The sequence below is a fragment of the Oncorhynchus clarkii genome, chromosome 15 (assembly GCF_045791955.1).
Source record: "Oncorhynchus clarkii lewisi isolate Uvic-CL-2024 chromosome 15, UVic_Ocla_1.0, whole genome shotgun sequence".
In the NCBI taxonomy this organism is placed as follows: Eukaryota; Metazoa; Chordata; class Actinopteri; order Salmoniformes; family Salmonidae; genus Oncorhynchus; species Oncorhynchus clarkii.
In genome coordinates, this window is record NC_092161.1 from 16,598,038 (window position 1) to 16,615,844 (window position 17,807).

General features: G+C 41.9%; 2 protein-coding genes across 3 annotated transcripts in view; both read right to left on the reverse strand.

Annotated features, from left to right (window-relative positions):
- Positions 1-741, reverse strand: part of LOC139366972 (ligand of Numb protein X 2-like) — a 38,685-nt gene extending 37,944 nt beyond the window's left edge. Inside the window, exon 1 of the mRNA XM_071104787.1 lies at positions 449-741. The gene's annotated coding sequence lies outside the window, so the exon portion shown is untranslated. The remainder of the gene's footprint in view (positions 1-448) is intronic.
- Positions 742-3,219: 2,478 nt separating this feature from the next.
- LOC139366978 (receptor-type tyrosine-protein kinase FLT3-like) lies at positions 3,220-14,548 on the reverse strand. Of its 2 annotated transcripts, none has more exons than XM_071104796.1 (23): positions 14,439-14,548; positions 13,908-14,002; positions 12,778-12,926; positions 10,423-10,547; positions 10,143-10,269; positions 9,862-10,004; positions 9,622-9,758; positions 9,351-9,489; positions 8,797-8,974; positions 8,490-8,587; positions 8,292-8,400; positions 6,598-6,827; positions 6,334-6,431; positions 6,122-6,254; positions 5,893-5,997; positions 5,634-5,744; positions 5,235-5,450; positions 4,976-5,094; positions 4,711-4,833; positions 4,478-4,589; positions 3,892-3,991; positions 3,670-3,775; positions 3,220-3,560 (listed from the first exon to the last, which is right to left on the reverse strand). In XM_071104796.1, the coding sequence occupies exons 1-23, from the start codon at positions 14,470-14,472 to the stop codon at positions 3,342-3,344; spliced, it is 3,006 nt and encodes a 1,001-aa protein (XP_070960897.1). In that variant the 5' UTR covers positions 14,473-14,548; the 3' UTR covers positions 3,220-3,341. The 2 variants fall into 2 exon arrangements, with proteins under 2 accessions (XP_070960897.1, XP_070960898.1); XM_071104797.1 differs by having other exon boundaries at positions 13,904-14,002; positions 14,439-14,477.
- Positions 14,549-17,807: the final 3,259 nt, after the last annotated feature.

The following is a 17,807-nucleotide window of genomic DNA, read 5'->3' on the forward strand; positions in this document are numbered from 1 at the left end:
TGCACTTATCAAAACAACATCCTGTTCGTCCTTACTGCCTCTGATCTGGCAGACTCACTAAACACAAATGTTTAATTTGTAAATTATGTTTGAGTGTACCCCTGACTATCCGCAAACAAAACTTCTTTTTTTTTAATCGTGCCATCTGGCTTGCCTAATATGAGGAATTTGAAAGTATTTATACTTTTGATAAATAAGTATATTTGAGCAATTACATTTACTTTTGATACTTCAATGTATTTCAAACTAAATAATTTTACTCAATTAGTATTTTAATGAGTGAATTTCACTTTTACTTGATAAATGTTACTTTAAGGCATCTTTACTTTTACTCAAGCATGACAATTGGATACCTTTTCCACCACTGAAATTGACCTACGATACATTACAGTTTTGGTGTTCTCAAACACGGCCATAGTTTGTTGGGTATGTCCGGGACCAAGAGCACCTGTAAACGGACATGACAGATCTTCTTCACTTCATCGATGGCACCCGTTCCCGGAGTCGCTCCTCTAGCTACCGTAGGATGGTCGTCTTGTTGTTAATCCGCGTGCATATCACGAAGGGGAACCCACATGGTCCTTGTATTCCGTATTGAGCCGGGCCATGCGCGAGATGAAATAGTTTATACTGGCCTCCAGATCACCGCATCACCGTATGATTTGAGATTTCTCCACCACAGTACCGAAAACATTCACAAAGTCGTCATAAGGAAGATCATTCACTGATCCGATGTCCATGTTAAACTCTGCTATCTCGTCTGCACAGACTCACCAACAGCAGCCCAAAAACGGACCTTTGGACAGGTCAACAGAAAAGCCCAGTGTGCAATTACTGTAGGGTTAATGAACTCATCGACAACAAGGCGCTTTGGAACCACTCATGTTTTTTTTACGCACAGCTTTGTAGCCTTACTAACCTAGAATGCAACCTGAACCTAAACCTGTTTGTTGTTCGGGACACCTGAACCGCAGCTGTCGCTCTGGCGACTAATGTAGCTCTCGCGCCACCTGTTGTGCATTTTGTGCTGTTGTTTCCCGCCTCCGAATATAATACACCACTATTTGTTACCGATAGACCTAAAAATCCACAAAAAACAGGGATCATTTTAAATACTTTATTTCAAATATAAGAATAATTTCGAGAACTCAAATGGACAAACATAAAGAAAGCAACTTCACACAGAAAACACTGACAGAATAATCCAGCAGTCTTCTGAACCTGGCTCTCATTTATAATGACTGAAATAACTCTTATCGAAAAGCAGTAAAAACACGACTTGCGTTGGTTTCACACTCAAATTCAATATAATGTGTGCAATATGTTCACAAGAAGAGGTTGTCTCAGCCCACCCAACACGTGGTATTAAAATGTATTAAATGCTACATTCTTTACTATGTTTCAATGTTAAATATTTATTTATCAATTTCTACAGTGTAGGAGCGAGCATTTGATACAAAAGTTTTAATTGACATATTCATTGTTAAACATATTTGGATAAAGCAAGTATTAAATTCAGTGCATTTAAAATCCACAGCAATATACAAATATAGACTGCCAGTACCACAATATAATATGTGAGATCTTAAACAGAGTATGTTCAGTGTTGGGTAGGTTACTTTCTAAATGTAATCCGTTACAGTTACCTCTCCAAAATTGTAATCAGTAGCGTAATTTTTGGATTACCCAAACTCATGAACGTAATCTGATTGCATTCTGTTACTTTTAGATTACTTTCCCCTTAAGAGGCATTAGAAAATAAAAAAAAAGGTATGTTACCAATTGAATAACATCTATTGCAGGATAAATCAATGTTAAAGTTTACGTAGCTGGCCATACATGGATTTTTAATTAAAAAAAATAAATAATAATATATATATATTTTTTTTACCCCTTTTTCTCCCCAATTTCGTGGTATCCAATTGTTGTAGTAGCTACTATCTTGTCTCACCGCTACAACTCCCGTACGGGCTCGGTTGAAAGTCATGCGTCCTCCGATACACAACCCAACCAGCCGCACTGCTTCTTAACACAGCGCGCATTTCAACCCGGAAGCCAGCCGCACCAATGTGTCGGAGGATACACCGTGCACCCGGCAACCTTGGTTAGGGCGCACTGCGCCCGGCCCGCCACAGGAGTCGCTGGTGCGCGATGAGACAAGGACATCCCTACCGACCAAGCCCTCCCTAACCCGGACGACGCTAGGCCAATTGTGCGTCGCCCCACGGACCTCCCGGTCGCCGCCGGTTACGACAGAGCCTGGGCGCGAACACAGGGACTCTGATGGCACAGCTGGCGCTGCAGTACAGCGCCCTTAACCAGCCATACATGGATTTAAAATTGGACTTTATGTGTTGGTTGTCTAAGATTCTTCAAACCCATCACTTTCTACTACATATAATAATAATATGCTTAAATTATATCTTTACATTAATATGTATATATAGATATATAGAATTTATAAAATAGATGCAGAAACTACAGATTGCCCCTTTAAGTCTATCAAAAGTGTGTGAGTTTGAGCATGTGTCCATTAGGTCTATGGATGTATATTTTTATCAGCATGAATTAGATTGAGTAATAAAACCCCTACTTTTATTCCATAGGCTTGGATCCACACTATGCAGTTGTTGCAAGAGCACATTTTTCACTGGCTGTCCACTGGTTTCAAAAACAATGATTGATAGGCAGCTTAAACTTCTTGAATTCAACCATTATTGGGTTCAAATACACATTTAGATTTGTGAACAGCCATCCACAATAACCACAATCCGTAAAGCAGAAATTGCTAAATGAGAGAGCAGCAGTGTGACTCACATCAATACGCTATGTAGATATCAATAATAAGTGATATCCGTATCACCGTAGACTACACCACTGCTGTCATCCTTACCTCCAAGCGTTTATTATAGTTGGATAATCTTTGGATGCCGACAGCAGTCATTCCATTGGAAGCCATAGCTTGGAATGTAGCCTACAAAAGCCTATTCCTGCTCTTTTCCCGCAATCCATCAAACACATTTTGTGTGTCATCATAGTTGTCTCTGACTTGTGGTCAGACTCGCTCAAGTGAAACAAACATAAACTTGCGCCTTTTTTCAATGCTGATTTGAATGTCATTGAGAAAACATCCTTTCTGAATTTAAAAGTAATCCTTAAAGTAATCATCTAGTTTTTCAAAACTATATGTAATCCAATAACAATATTTTTGCTGTTACGGATAGCAGTTTCTGTTTTTTTTGTAATCCCTTACATGTAATCCATTACTCCCCAACCCTGAGTATATTGTATGGAATAGAATAATTAGAAGGATAGATTGGCCCCTGCACTCACTGCTATGGTTACAGAGGTGTATCATCATCAGCCTCCATGGCATCCATGTCAGAGGGTGTTGTTTTGGTTGTTGGGGCCGCTCCAGTGGAATGGGTCTTGCAGTGTTGGTTCTGTGACTGTGTCAAAATAACCTCCTTTTCTTTGGCCAAGGCAGAGAGGTCAGAATTCACTGGTGCATTCTGGTATAAGGAGTCATTGGAGCTCTTGTCCAGGATGTTACAGTAGAGCTAAGACAGAAAAGGGGCATAGTAAGACATGAGAAGAAATCCTGATTCTAATGGAATGCTGTGTGCTAGCCAGTTGTAAAGTTTGATACGTGTGTTGTTTGAATCTCACCTTCTCCTCAATGTTGGCCAGTTGGTCGCCCATGAAGGCCACCAGCTTGGCAAAGTGAGGGCGGCCCCGAGGCTCCAGTGCCCAGCACTTGCACATCATCTTATACCTGTGGGAGAGAGGGAGGGAAAGGGGGATGAAACCTCCTTTACAGTTCATATATTTGATTGTAATTAAATGTGTATGATGTATAGATGTAGGTGCAGAGCGGTTGTGGATACTTACACAGATTCACTGGCATAGTACGGCTGCTCCATCTTAAAACCTCTCTCTATCATCACATAGAAGTTGTTGTCCACCTTTATCCCCGGGTAGGGGGTCAAACCTTAAAGGGAGAGGGGGAGGTAGAGGAAAATAGGGAGATAGAGGGAGAGAGAAAGGGGTAGGGAGATAGAGAGAGAGGGAGGGAGGAAGAGAGCAAATCACATATAATAAAGATGCAGGGAATACATCTTTAATAAGTGTGTTTTTTAATTTGTATTTAACCGTTATTTTACCAGGTAGGTTGACTGAGAACACATTCTCATTTACAGCAATGACCTGGGGAATAGTTACAGGGGAGAGGAGGGGGATGAATGAGCCAATTGTAAGTTGGGGATGATTAGGTGGCTATGATGGTTTGAGGGCCAGATTGGGAATTGTACAGTGTACAGTATGTATGCTTTTTAAAGCCCCCCCCCATCCTAAACGTACCCCTGGCAGCCCCACCTCATCCCCAAACTCGGTCAACACACAATATAAAGGACAAAAACGAAATAAAAGAATGACAATACATTTTTACAAAAAAGAGTAGGTATGTTTATGTAGCTACCCAGAGAGAAGACCTCCCACAGCAGGATACCATAGGCCCAGACATCGCTCTGCATGGTGTACATCCCCTGGAAGATACTCTCCGGAGCCATCCACTTCACTGGCAGACGCACCTGCGACACAAGACATCAGACACACACACTTACACCGCATGCCTAGAACAGAGCTGTTGTCACTGACAACAGAGCATCTGTAGAATACAGACAAACACTCCCTTCTGTGTATAGTACCTACATTTCCTCTCACTACGTAGTTGGAGTCGTTGTGGATGTCCCGGGCCAGTCCAAAGTCTCCGATCTTTACTAGTCCACCCTGAGACACCAACACGTTCCTGGCCGCAAGGTCCCGATGGATGCACTGGACACAGAAACACACACCCAGATAGAGAGAGTGTGTAGAGAGTAATGATGTAGAGAATAGGGAGTATTACATGTATGAGGGGACATGGTGAAGTGAATATGGTGCAGTGTGTAGTGTGCAGGGTTGTCAATCCACATACGTGCTTAGAGGACAGGAAGTCCATGCCTTTGGCCACCTGGTAGGAAAAGCTGAGCAGGTCGTCATAGGTCAGTGCCTCCTCCTCCTCCTCTTCCTGCAGCTTCTCATAGATCCCTGGACCTGTGGATCAGCATGGATCAGCTGGGGTCAACAGGATCTACTGGCAAACAGTGAATAGATCCTACCGACGTATTTAACTGTGCTGCTTTATACATTAGCATGCCTATTTCTTCATGTGTTTGTGTCTACACAACACTGACCATCAGAGGTGTCCATGGGAGAGGAGGTGAGGCTGAGGAGGGCGATGCTCTCTTGCCCTCCAGTGGAGCTCCTCTTGGGCACGTTGTGGTAAAGTCTGCTGAAGCGGTCCCTGGTGAAAGCCTCGGTCAGAGACTTGTGGTACAGCTCTCTGTTGTTCTTCAGGTAGTTCAGCAGGTCCCCATAATGGCAGTACTGGAAGATCAGGTACGTTGGCCCTGTCAAAGTCACAGAGTCAGATACACACATTCACAGAGTCACACACAGGCGCTTAGAGACACATGTACTCGTTTCAGTACAATATCTAAAGACATGTTCTTGGCAATTGCATGTTGTAGTTATTCCTGCGTTATTTCTGCTAGATGCTGGTTTCTGAGCCTGTCTGTGATTGGCTGTCGTACCTGAGCCAGTGCACGCCCCTAGCAGGTTGACGATGTTAGCATGCCGTCCGATGTGAGTCAACATCTTCAGCTCTGACATCAGAGCCTCTTTCTCCACTGTTTCATGCTTCTCTGCATGGGCAAACATCAAGACTCAACAACGACCTGAGTGACTTCACTGGTGCAGGGTATGTTAAATAGTATGAAAACAAAGTGTGTCTTCAGCAAACACCAACACTTAGCCAGCAGTGTAAAACATCACACAGGTAAAACCCTATACCTTTCAGCATCTTGACAGCCACCTGCAGGGAGATCCCAGGATTGCAGATGCCGTGGGCTGTAGCCTGAAGCACCATGCCAAAGGCCCCAGAGCCCAGCTCCTTCCCTGGGGAGAAAGACCACAACAACACAGGGTTGGTGGGAATACTATTGGTGAGGCTGGAGACTAGAGATTCCCAAGTAGATGGGTCAGGCTAAGTCATTCCACTGGTACATCTCCCCAGTCTTACCCAGCTCCAGGTTCTCTCTGGGGAACTCCCATTTCTGCTCGTACTGGAAGTCTTTGAAGTTGATGTAGATGTAGTCGTTGTCATTAGACCCCGTCATCTGAATCACCTGCAGCTGGCTCTGGTACTGGGGTTTCTACACACAACATATCAGGAGGGTGTGAGAATGTTTGAGTGTGGTGAGCAAGTCTGTCTGTGTGTCTGTGTGTGTGTACCTTTTTCCTGAGGAAGTAGAGCAGCGCCACGCTGACCAGCATCAAAGCCAGGAACAGAACCAGACTGGACACCTTCAGGAGTTGAGAGGAGTTGGAGGCTGATGGAACACACACATCAACAGATATAACCAATGTCTGACAACAGCCGTGATAACACTGTGACCAATTCTGTTCCACACTGGAGCTATGATGACAACCATTATAAAAACACTTAAAGCTGTAGATGATTTTCTGATGACTTATTTTTCCTGACTGACCACTTACGTTGTTTGAAGGTACGCTGCTGCTGAAAGACCATTCCTGCATTGAACAGTGGCTCGCTGCAGTGTGACTGTGAGTGGACAGAGTTTGCAATGCAGCACTTGACAAAGTGGTTCCCCACCTCGACCCTGTCCAGGGAGCTGACGACCTTCTTATGGCAGAACTGGTCTGAGTCACAGAGCTCTGGGGGAGGGGCAGGGATCTCCTTCCAGGCTGCAGACTCTGACTGACAGCTGGGGGGGGCAGGTTATCACACACAGAAAAACACGTAGGGTCGGTTTCCCAGACACAGATTAAGTCTATTCCTGGACTAAACAGCACGATCAATGGAGAATTTCCATTGAAAATGATCTTAGTTTGTGTCAGGGAAACCTCCCCATAAAGATGCTTCAGGTGTTAACTAGGCATGGGCAATGGCATTGAAAATCGATATCAGCTGCATTTTTTAAAACCAATTTCGATATATCGTTTTTAATGAATAACATTGCACTGGCTTTGTGCAGTTCAGACAACTTTTTGCTGATTGCCAATTGGGCAATGGGAACCTTGTTGATGGCCTATCAGCAGGCATTTAAGTAGGCCTATGCTAAATTGCGAGTCTGTAAGAGTGTTGCAGCAAAATCCTGTATTTTTCTTTTACATAATAGTGTAAGTTAACAAAAGGAAGCGTGGCCACCCTAAAGAAACCTGGCGAAGGGCTGTGGAGAAAGAGATGAAGGACAGTGGCCTATCATGGAAAACCATCCCCAAAAAGGCAGAAGACCAGCAGCAGTGGTGCCCTCTTGTGGAAGGAAGCCTTATGTTCCAAATAGGAATGAAGAGGACTAAGTAAGTAAGTAAGTAAATACCCAGCTAGCACATTTGGTTTCTTAGAAGTTGTGGGAAAGTAGGTTCCGAGAACGTTTTACTATGGTTCCCTGAAAGTTTTCCTGGAAGGTACGTTCTGAGAACGGAAATGAATAGGTGATTTGAAGATAATTAATTAACGTTCTGAGAACATGTTTCAATAAGACTTTTAATAACAATGCTAGCTTAGGTTTTACTGTTCTGAACTTCAAGCAAAGATAGGACACATGGAAATGAATTTGCTTAGGAATTAATAATGCAAACATTTATTTTTAAGAACGTTGTTTCTTAATGTTCTCTGAACGTTCTGAGAGCATTACTTTAAATAGAACCATGAAATTGACACCTAACAAAAATATGGTTCTCAGAACGAATCCTGGATTCCCAAAACTTTGTAGGAAGGTTGTATGTAAAATAACCATAGGACAACCACACTCTCACCAAGCACTAAGAAACGCAGAAAATATGGTTCTCAGAACATTAGGTGCTATCTGGGTAGGTTAACAGCAACAATAACCAATATCAAGATGTTTTAAAATCTTTATTTAACTAGGCAGGTCAGTTAAGAACAAATTCTTCATTTTCAATGACGGCCTAGGAACAGTGGGTTAACTGCCTTGTTCAGGGGCAGAACGACAGATGTTGGACTAGTAAATGAAAGGTTGCAAGTTTGAATCCCCGAGCTGTCAGCTCTAACCACTAGGCTACCCTGCCGCCGCATATGCCTTGCTCATATCGATATCAAATTATATAAATATCATATTGAATTGTTGATATTGGTGCACACCACTAGTGTTAAGATATATAGCTGAATCCTAACATGAGAAACTCTGGCCTAAATCTAGAGGTACCTGTCATTGGACAGAGAGCAGAACCTCCAGGTGAGGTTGAAGGGGAGGGGGCTGTTGGTCTTACAGGTGATGTAGTCTTCTTCCTGGAAGAGAGTGGGGGTGGGCGCACCTGAGAGACAGAGGAGGACAGGTGTCTTACTGAGGAGTCATGCACACAATCACAAGTCTTATCTGACTGGGCAGTTGGCTGTCACTCACTTGCCACACACAGAGAGAGGGTCTTTGTGAGGTTCAGCACCCCGGCCTCCAGATTTAACTGGTACTCTCCTGGCTCAGGGTTACATAGCTCCAGAGTCCTGGGGGGGGGGGGGGGGAGGGGGACCATATGGAACCTTATTGAACCAGACTTAACCTCATCAAATCTTGTAGATACAGTAGACCTTTAGTAAAGCTTTATAAAACTGCAACAGAAACATGGAACCAAATAGAACATGGATATGGCAGTATGTCCTGGATTAAATGAAGTCTCAGGAAGCCCACACAGAGGCCACCAGCCTTACTCTACCTGTTCTTCCACAGCCGTGTGGGTTCAGGGCACTGAGTCTGTACACCACCCGGGCCCAGCCAATGGCAGCGTAGGAGAGGGTATGAGGAGACCAGGGCCCGCAGACAGAACCCTGGCATCTCCTGGGCTGAGATGGTACTGCTCTCATTCAGCTGGTCGATGGAAATGAAGCCCTTCTCTGAGGACACACAACACCGGGAATCACATGGAAATCACATGGAAATCACATGGAAATCACATGGAAATCACTTGGAAATCACTTGGAAATCACATGGAAATCACATGGAAATCACATGGAAATCACATGGAAATCACTTGGAAATCACATGGAAATCACATGGAAATCACATGGAAATCACATGGAAATCATCATATGGGGGGAAAACAGGTAGGGGGTGGTGGTACGGAGAGAATCAGGACAGATGACAAGAAAGTGTCTGACAGATGAGTAAAGACCAAGTACAGCTAGACATTTTTAAAAAGTCAAGGGAATGTTTGACTGAAAAGAAAAGGTAAAAAGAGAAGGATTCAGTGCTGTTGCCTGTTGTACTGACCCAGGACCCGGATGTGGGTGGACTTCATCTTGTTCTTGTTGCTCCGGCAGATGTAGATGCCACTGTGGTTCACTCTCACCGACTCAAAGAACAGGTAGGTCATACCTATTCCTTTATAGGATAGTTGATATACGGACACCTGGAGGAAAAGACGGTATACTGCATTACCTCAAATACAGTGAACAAGTCTTGGAGAGGAAAGTGAAATGGTTCTGATCATATGCTTTCAACAATGTAAGTAAAAGGTTCATGAATGAGTGATAACGCTTACATGTTCCTGATTCTCTGTCAGCCACTGTGTGGTGCTGTTCTCTCTCTCTCTACAGCGGAGCAGCAGGGGCTGACCCGGGCTCAGAGTGATCTCTGGAGCTTCATTATCCTCATCCACACTACGACTGCTGTCCAAGTCTGCCAACAGATCACACATCAGTCACTATTCAACTGACTGAGTGCCTTTAATTCCATTTTGTTTTTTGGGGCATTACGTTTACACTTTTACAACAATACTAACCATAGTCATAGAGCTGAGAACACTCTTCTCCTTTGGGGTTAATAGCACAGCACATAACTGTTGTCTTGTAGTATGGTTTACTTCCCTCTGTGTTGTTGGACCTCTCGGAGTCCTTAGATGTCTCGTTCCCATGACTACCTTGTCTGTGGGACAGGAGGGGAAATGAAAGTATGTAGTAGCCATCCTTGGAGAGGTCCTACATATGAAACTCAAGTCAAAACTCAAGTCAAAACCCTTGAAGACACTCTTTAAGATTCTATATTATGTTCACCAAAGTTTACCCAGTCTTGTCAAGGTTATTGAACCATTTCATTTCTGGCTTGGGATTTCCCTCTGAAGAACACTGGAAGTTAGGTAAAAAGCCTCTTCTCCCAGGGATGTATTTCAGATGTGGCTTTGACGGACGTCCTGAAGGTAACCAATGGGAGAATGAACTACAGCTAGGAATTTCAATGTTGTTCAGAATCATGATGATGGTATTGACGTTATATGACTTTAATGTGGTGCAGATCAGAATCTGATATCACATTAGTGGTTTAGAAAAGAAGGTCTGTCACTCACTCAGAGGAGGTCCAACCAGTAGAGAGAGCGTCAGGGAGGAGATGATGCCACAATTCACACAGCCGAAGGAGTACTCTCCAGAATCACTTACAGACGTCTGTGGTATGGCCATAGAATAGCCCCCTCTGTTGGCAGGACAAAGAATTACAGATTAATTCAGCAAGGATGCAAAAGTACACAGAAGCCCGCAATAATGATACAATGGCCTTGAGGCGCCAGGTAACACAACAAAGACAAACACACCTACACCAAGGTGCTGTAAAAACTAAAAACAAATTATTGGCTCGTTGTCTCAGCGAAGGCTAGAAATAGCTAATAAGAACCTTGATAGTGCTGCTGCAAGTTTTATATATGTTTTTTGTGTGTTTAAAAAAACAAATTGTGAATACATGTAGGTATGTAGGATATGTGTGTGTGTATGGGTGTGAATGTATGTATGTATATGTGTACGTATGTGTATGTGTGTGTATATATGGATGTGTATATGTACAGTATGTGTATATATATATATATATATATATATATATATATATATATATATATATATACAGTGCCTTGCGAAAGTATTCGGCCCCCTTGAACTTTGCGACCATTTGCCACATTTCAGGCTTCAAACATATAGATAGATATAAAACTGTATTTTTTTGTGAAGAATCAACAACAAGTGGGACACAATCATGAAGTGGAACGACATTTATTGGATATTTCAAACCTTTTTAACAAATCAAAAACTGAAAAATTGGGCGTGCAAAATTATTCAGCCCCTTTACTTTCAGTGCAGCAAACTCTCTCCAGAAGTTCAGTGAGGATCTCTGAATGATCCAATGTTGACCTAAATGACTAATGATGATAAATACAATCCACCTGTGTGTAATCAAGTCTCCGTATAAATGCACCTGCACTGTGATAGTCTCAGAGGTCCGTTAAAAGCGCAGAGAGCATCATGAAGAACAAGGAACACACCAGGCAGGTCCGAGATACTGTTGTGAAGAAGTTTAAAGCCGGATTTGGATACAAAAAGATTTCCCAAGCTTTAAACATCCCAAGGAGCACTGTGCAAGCGATAATATTGAAATGGAAGGAGTATCAGACCACTGCAAATCTACCAAGACCTGGCCGTCCCTCTAAACTTTCAGCTCATACAAGAAGAAGACTGATCAGAGATGCAGCCAAGAGGCCCATGATCACTCTGGATGAACTGCAGAGATCTACAGCTGAGGTGGGAGACTCTGTCCATAGGACAACAATCAGTCGTATATTGCACAAATCTGGCCTTTATGGAAGAGTGGCAAGAAGAAAGCCATTTCTTAAAGATATCCATAAAAAGTGTTGTTTAAAGTTTGCCACAAGCCACCTGGGAGACACACCAAACATGTGGAAGAAGGTGCTCTGGTCAGATGAAACCAAAATTGAACTTTTTGGCAACAATGCAAAACGTTATGTTTGGCGTAAAAGCAACACCCCGAACACACCATCCCCACTCTCAAACATGGTGGTGGCAGCATCCTGGTTTGGGCCTGCTTTTCTTCAGCAGGGACAGGGAAGATGGTTAAAATTGATGGGAAGATGGATGGAGCCAAATACAGGACCATTCTGGAAGAAAACCTGATGTAGTCTGCAAAAGACCTGAGACTGGGACGGAGATTTGTCTTCCAAAAAGACAATGATCCAAAACATAAAGCAAAATCTACAATGGAATGGTTCAAAAATAAACATATCCAGGTGTTAGAATGGCCAAGTCAAAGTCCAGACCTGAATCCAATCGAGAATCTGTGGAAAGAACTGAAAACTGCTGTTCACAAATGCTCTCCATCCAACCTCACTGAGCTCGAGCTGTTTTGCAAGGAGGAATGGGAAAAAATTCTCTCGATGTGCAAAACTGATAGAGACATACCCCAAGCGACTTACAGCTGTAATCGCAGCAAAAGGTGGCGCTACAAAGTATTAACTTAAGGGGGCTGAATAATTTTGCACGCCCAATTTTTCAGTTTTTGATTTGTTAAAAAAGTTTGAAATATCCAATAAATGTCGTTCCACTTCATGATTGTGTCCCACTTGTTGATTCTATCTTTATGTTTGAAGCCTGAAATGTGGCAAAAGGTCGCAAATATATATTTTGTGTGTGTATTTATATACACACACAAAAAAAACAACTTTGATTATTTTTCTTCATCTTTTATTTTAATTGTATTTTTTTTTTAATGTATTATTATTATATACTTTAACTTTTTTTGTTCTTCTTTTTTTTAAGCCTGTCACATCTGTGAATGTGGAATGTGTTTTGTTGGTTGATTGAAAAACAAGAAAACGTAATAAAACTTTAAATTGAAAAAAAAAAAACAAACCCATGCCTACCTTATTGGGTCAGATCCACGGCTCCAGCTGCAGACAGGATCTCCTGGGAGGCTCTGCATGATGATATGGAGGCTCTGTCCAGCAGGGACCTCTAGTCTGGTAGGACCAGAACCATTCAGATGAGCTTCAGACAGAGTACACCACACCCCCTGGAACAACATGTCACCATGTCAGGGAGAGAGAGTAAGTGAGGATGATCAGCTGTAAAACGAGATGGCTTTTGAAGTGAATATAGATCCGTTTTCAGAATACTCATAAAGCTGTTTGAACACAAATGTCAGACATTCATCAAACTTTGTTTTTCATTTGGAAAGTACGAGAAGCCTGGCGAGAATGTAAATTGTACATTTCTTGACATTCTATTAAAATAGCAGTTCTGCTTTTGTTCTCTGAGTCAAGGTCACATTTAGAGGACTGCATCTATAAGCATGTGTTTTGACACCTTTTTAGACAGTGTATGACAGGAACACATAGGTTAGTAGGTGTGGTACACAGGAGGATGTTGGCAGCTTAATTGGGGAGAACAGGCTTGTGGTAATGATTGGAGCGAATGGTATCAAATTCATTAAACACATGGTTTCCAGGTTCCATTCCATTGTCTCTGTTCCAGCCATTATTATGAGCTGTTCTCCCCTCAGCAGCCTCCTGTGCTGTGGTGCTATGTCACCACCACTAACTGTGAGTTTCCGCCCTCTTCTTTTATGCATTGTTATTCCATTTACCTTGTTGAAGTCAGAGCAGAAATACATCTGCTCTCAGAGTTATGTTAGGGCTGCAGAATTTCACTTTTATTATCCTTCAAAATATATGACCAGAGCAATCCTGTATCCTTCTGCAATGCAATGTGAAGTGACATTCGGCCACACAGCCCACCATTAGAAAAATCTCAACGATAAATGCACATGAGCTGACAAACCGGATGTATTGTTTGTGAGGATAATCTCAAAATGGGACTCAGCCACAGACCACCAAACTTTCACTCTAATAAGTAATGAAACAGGAACCGAAGCGGGGGACAGGCCACAGGTCTTTTCAAAATCCGATTGATCATTTAGGTTTACAGTAAGTGACCGGTCAGGTTGATCAATTAATCCCACGAATGCACAAATACGGTCAGTTTAGGCACCTACAGTCAGGCTGGTGGTGATACATTGCGCTCGAGGTGCGTCTCGCTGAGGCTGCAACTCGTCTCCGTCACAAAGAGCGCACAGCAACAGGAGCGCAGCTGCAGAAACAGAGAACCAGATCAACGGAAACCAAATTACTTTATAATATCTAATCAAGGCGTATTTTCATCAATTTGTTGCAATGTTTTTCTTTCAGGTGAAGACAAAAAAAGAAATACATTATACACAGCAGATGGATGATGTTGAGGAATTTGCGACGATGGGAATGTATAAAATGCAGCTTATAGTTTTGTGCAACATTTACATTTTAACAAATAATTAGCTAGAATTAATGTTTTTATTTTGTTTTCAAATGTATTTGGGGAAAAGTTGGACATGTATTGTTACTTTAGGGTTATAGAATAAAACAGTCGTCGAACAAACTTATGAATAAGACAACCATGACGCTAAATTTCAATGTGAATAGAGATAATACTATTCCATTGATTATTTGTGCTATAAAACACATTGTTGATGATGATTTTAATAACTCACCGATCTCAACTCTCCTCTTTCCCTTCATTGGCATTGGTCTTCAACGTATGTAGCTTTGTCTCACAATGAGACCGTATCGAGAGCGAAGCCCCAAGAAGTTCTCTTTTAATCGTGACGTTTCATCTGATGTGCAGTTCTTTTTCAGATAGACTGCTCTGTGGCTCTGGGTTCATGACGTTATCACAGTTCATTTTAATGATTGGCCACACAAATGAGGATGGTTGGCAAATAAAACCTGGTCATGAACTAGTCTATAGTTTATAGGCCTTAATGCGATTACAACCTACCAATTTTACGGAAATCTTTCTAATAACCTAACAGGCTACAATGACATTAAATAGTAACTTTCTTGACAAAAAAAACGTTTAATCGAAAACCAGATGTTTTAGGCTTAGTTATTGGGAAACATGTCAATATGGCCTTCATTTTGACAATTCGTTGCAAAAGCGATATTTTGGTATTTTAGTAATACATCTGGCTCCTTTTGCCCCTAACGGTTCGACTCTAACATTGGAAACGTAATGTAGAATACCTCTGCATCATCTCAACTAAGCCTAAAACATCTGGTTTTCGATTAAACATTTTGTTCTATCGTTCAGCCTATAGTAGCAGCCAATATGTGAACCGTTCAATGTAGGCCAACATTCCATGAGACTTTTGAAAAAAAACATGCAGGGCTTGACACTAAAAACCTGTTTATCCACTTGTCATTCAGACAAGGAGGTGACTGAATATATTGTTGTGTTGTTTGATCCACTTCACAAAATAAAATGCATAATTATTCCCATACCATTATTACAGAGAATCAGACAAACTATGCTACCCTCTGCCTTTGGCTACTTAGCTTATTCAAGCCTGTCTGAAAAAACAACACCCCTTTCAGAATAAAAAAAAAAAACGCTCTTTAACTGACTCGCTCTTCAAAGATGTCTAGACATGTACACACATTTTGTGCTCTTGGAGGAAGCAGTCACCCCATTGCTGACTACAAATGATCTATAACTGGGCTAATAACTCACTAACTAGCAAAGGATATGAACATATATGTACATATGTGCACATGCTCACTACATGTAGTTCTTACTTTGATCTCAAAACAAGCTCATCTACTCAAGACCGATCACCCTGTAAAAACAGTTCAGTTCAAAGTGAATGGCACAGATACATATGCGGAATATTCTATTTGCGTATAGGCCTACTGCAGCTTATGGTTATGGGGCACCCAGTCTGTGTAGAGAATGGGCAGTGGCGGTTCTAGACCATTTCAACTGGGGGGGCCAAGCTGGGGCCAGATGTACTGTTAGAGGGGCCAGTTACATTAGACGTTATTGTTGTCATATCGTTTTCTTCACTGCATTGCAGGCATTAGCAGGCAAAATACCATGTTCATAATCATCATCGTTGCCACTGTCTAATAACGGATGTAAAAAAAGAACAATAGCAAAAATGTGTTATGTAAAAAAATATTTCATACTCCACATTTAGGGGGTCCAAAATTGTTGTCACAGGGGCACTGGACCCCCCTGCCCCCCGCCGCCAGGACCGCTAGTGCCTGAGTGTGCCTGTCAATGAAATAGAATCCTACTCAGGTGCGTTCTGCTTAACAAAATCTCTCAGCTTTGCACATTCTTGGCATTCTCTCAACCAGCTTCACCTGGAATACTTTTCCAACAGTCTTGAAGGAGTTCCCACATATGTTGAATTTTTTTTGGCTGTTTTTCCCTCACTCTGCGGTCCATTTCATCCCAAACCATCTCAATTGGGTTGAGGTCAGGTGATTGTGGAAGCCAGGTCATTTGATGCAGCACTCCATCACTCTCCTTCTTGGTCAAATAGCCCTTACACAGCCTGGAAACGTGGTGGGTCATTGTCCTGTTGAAAATCAAATGATAGATCCACTCAGCGCATACCAGATGGGATGGCGTATCGCTGCAGATTGCGGTGGTAGCCATGCTGGTTAAGTGTGCCTTATATTCTAAATAAATTACTGACAGTGTCACCAGCAAAGCACCCCCACACCATCACACCCCCTCCTCCATGCTTCACGGTGGGAACACACATGCAGAGATCATCCCTTCACCTACTCTGTGTCTCAAAGACACGGCAGTTGGGTACTAAAAGTATATATATATATATATGTACCTTTATTTAACATGTTCATCCTGTTCCCACACTTCTAATTCTGAAAAGTGACAGCATACCTGTGAGACGTTCGCCCTGGGTGGCAGTAGTTGTAGGGTTTTATACAGTACTGAAGACGAATCTGTCAGTTAATTTGGCCATTGGAAAAAGAGCTACTGGGTAAATACTGCAAAAGGGTTGGATTGAATTGAGCCTCTAAACTTCATTTTCAAGGTGATGATTGCACTTTTCTTCCCAGCACACAACCTGGTCTCAGAGCATTTCACATTATTCTTTATGTAAATCTGAGACACTCCATATGTTGCGTTTTTGTATGGTAGGCTATGTATTAATTTGTCGATGTCCCATCATCCATTTCGTATGATATGTTATGAATTAAAATTCGTATGATAAGTTACGAATTTGCAAAACACATATGTAAAACATGTGGAAAGTGTGTGATATGTTATGAATTCCAATTAGTTGTGGCTAATATTAGCTAGCTGGCTAACGTTAGCTAGGCTAGGGGGTTAGGGTTAAGGTTACGGTTCGGAGTTAAGTTAAAGGGTTTTAAGGTTAGGGGAAGGGTTAGCTAACATGTCAAGTAGTTGAAAAGTTTCTAATTAGCTAAAATTCTACAGTTGTCCATGGTGAGATTCTTCTGTCTTATGTAACCATACCAAACATAACGTATCATATTACTTGAGTGTCCCAGATTCACGCTTACTATGCTACCTCTGATAATAACATTATTATTGTAGGCGGACAGTGCTTGACTTGGGCAAGTAAATACCTTCTCTATCAAGTTATTATACTGAAAAATATATAAATGCAACATGCAACAATTCCAAACGATGTTACTGAGTTACAGTTCATATAAGGAAATCAGTCAATTGGAATAAATAAATGTTGCCTTAATCTATGTATTTCACGACATCTAATCAACCAGACTATTTGCATTGCCCCCCTACACTGCTGCTACTCTGTTATCATCTATACATAGTCACCTTAATAACTCTACCTACATGTACATATTACCTCAACACAAGTTCCCCCGCACATTGCCTCTGAATATAGCCCCGCTATTGTTATTTTACTGCTGCTCTTGAATTATTTGTTATTCTTCTCTTTTATTTTCTGTGGGGTATTTTCTTAAAACTGCATTGTTGGTTAAGGGCTTGTAAGTAAGCATTTCACTGTAAGAACTACACCTGTTGTATTCGGCACATGTGACAAATAACATTTGAT

What these genes read in the sequence shown, in the direction of transcription:
- LOC139366978 (XM_071104796.1), bottom strand. Translation starts at nt 14,472, where the DNA reads ATGCCAATGAAGGGAAAGAGGAGAGTTGAGATCG. An exon ending in TGCTCTCTGTCCAATGACAG is followed by an intron (nt 6,828 to 8,291) that starts GTACCTCTAGAT and finishes TGCCCCCCCCAG; the next exon opens with CTGTCAGTCAGAGTCTGCAG. An exon ending in ACTTCCTGTCCTCTAAGCAC is followed by an intron (nt 4,834 to 4,975) that starts GTATGTGGATTG and finishes TTCTGTGTCCAG; the next exon opens with TGCATCCATCGGGACCTTGC.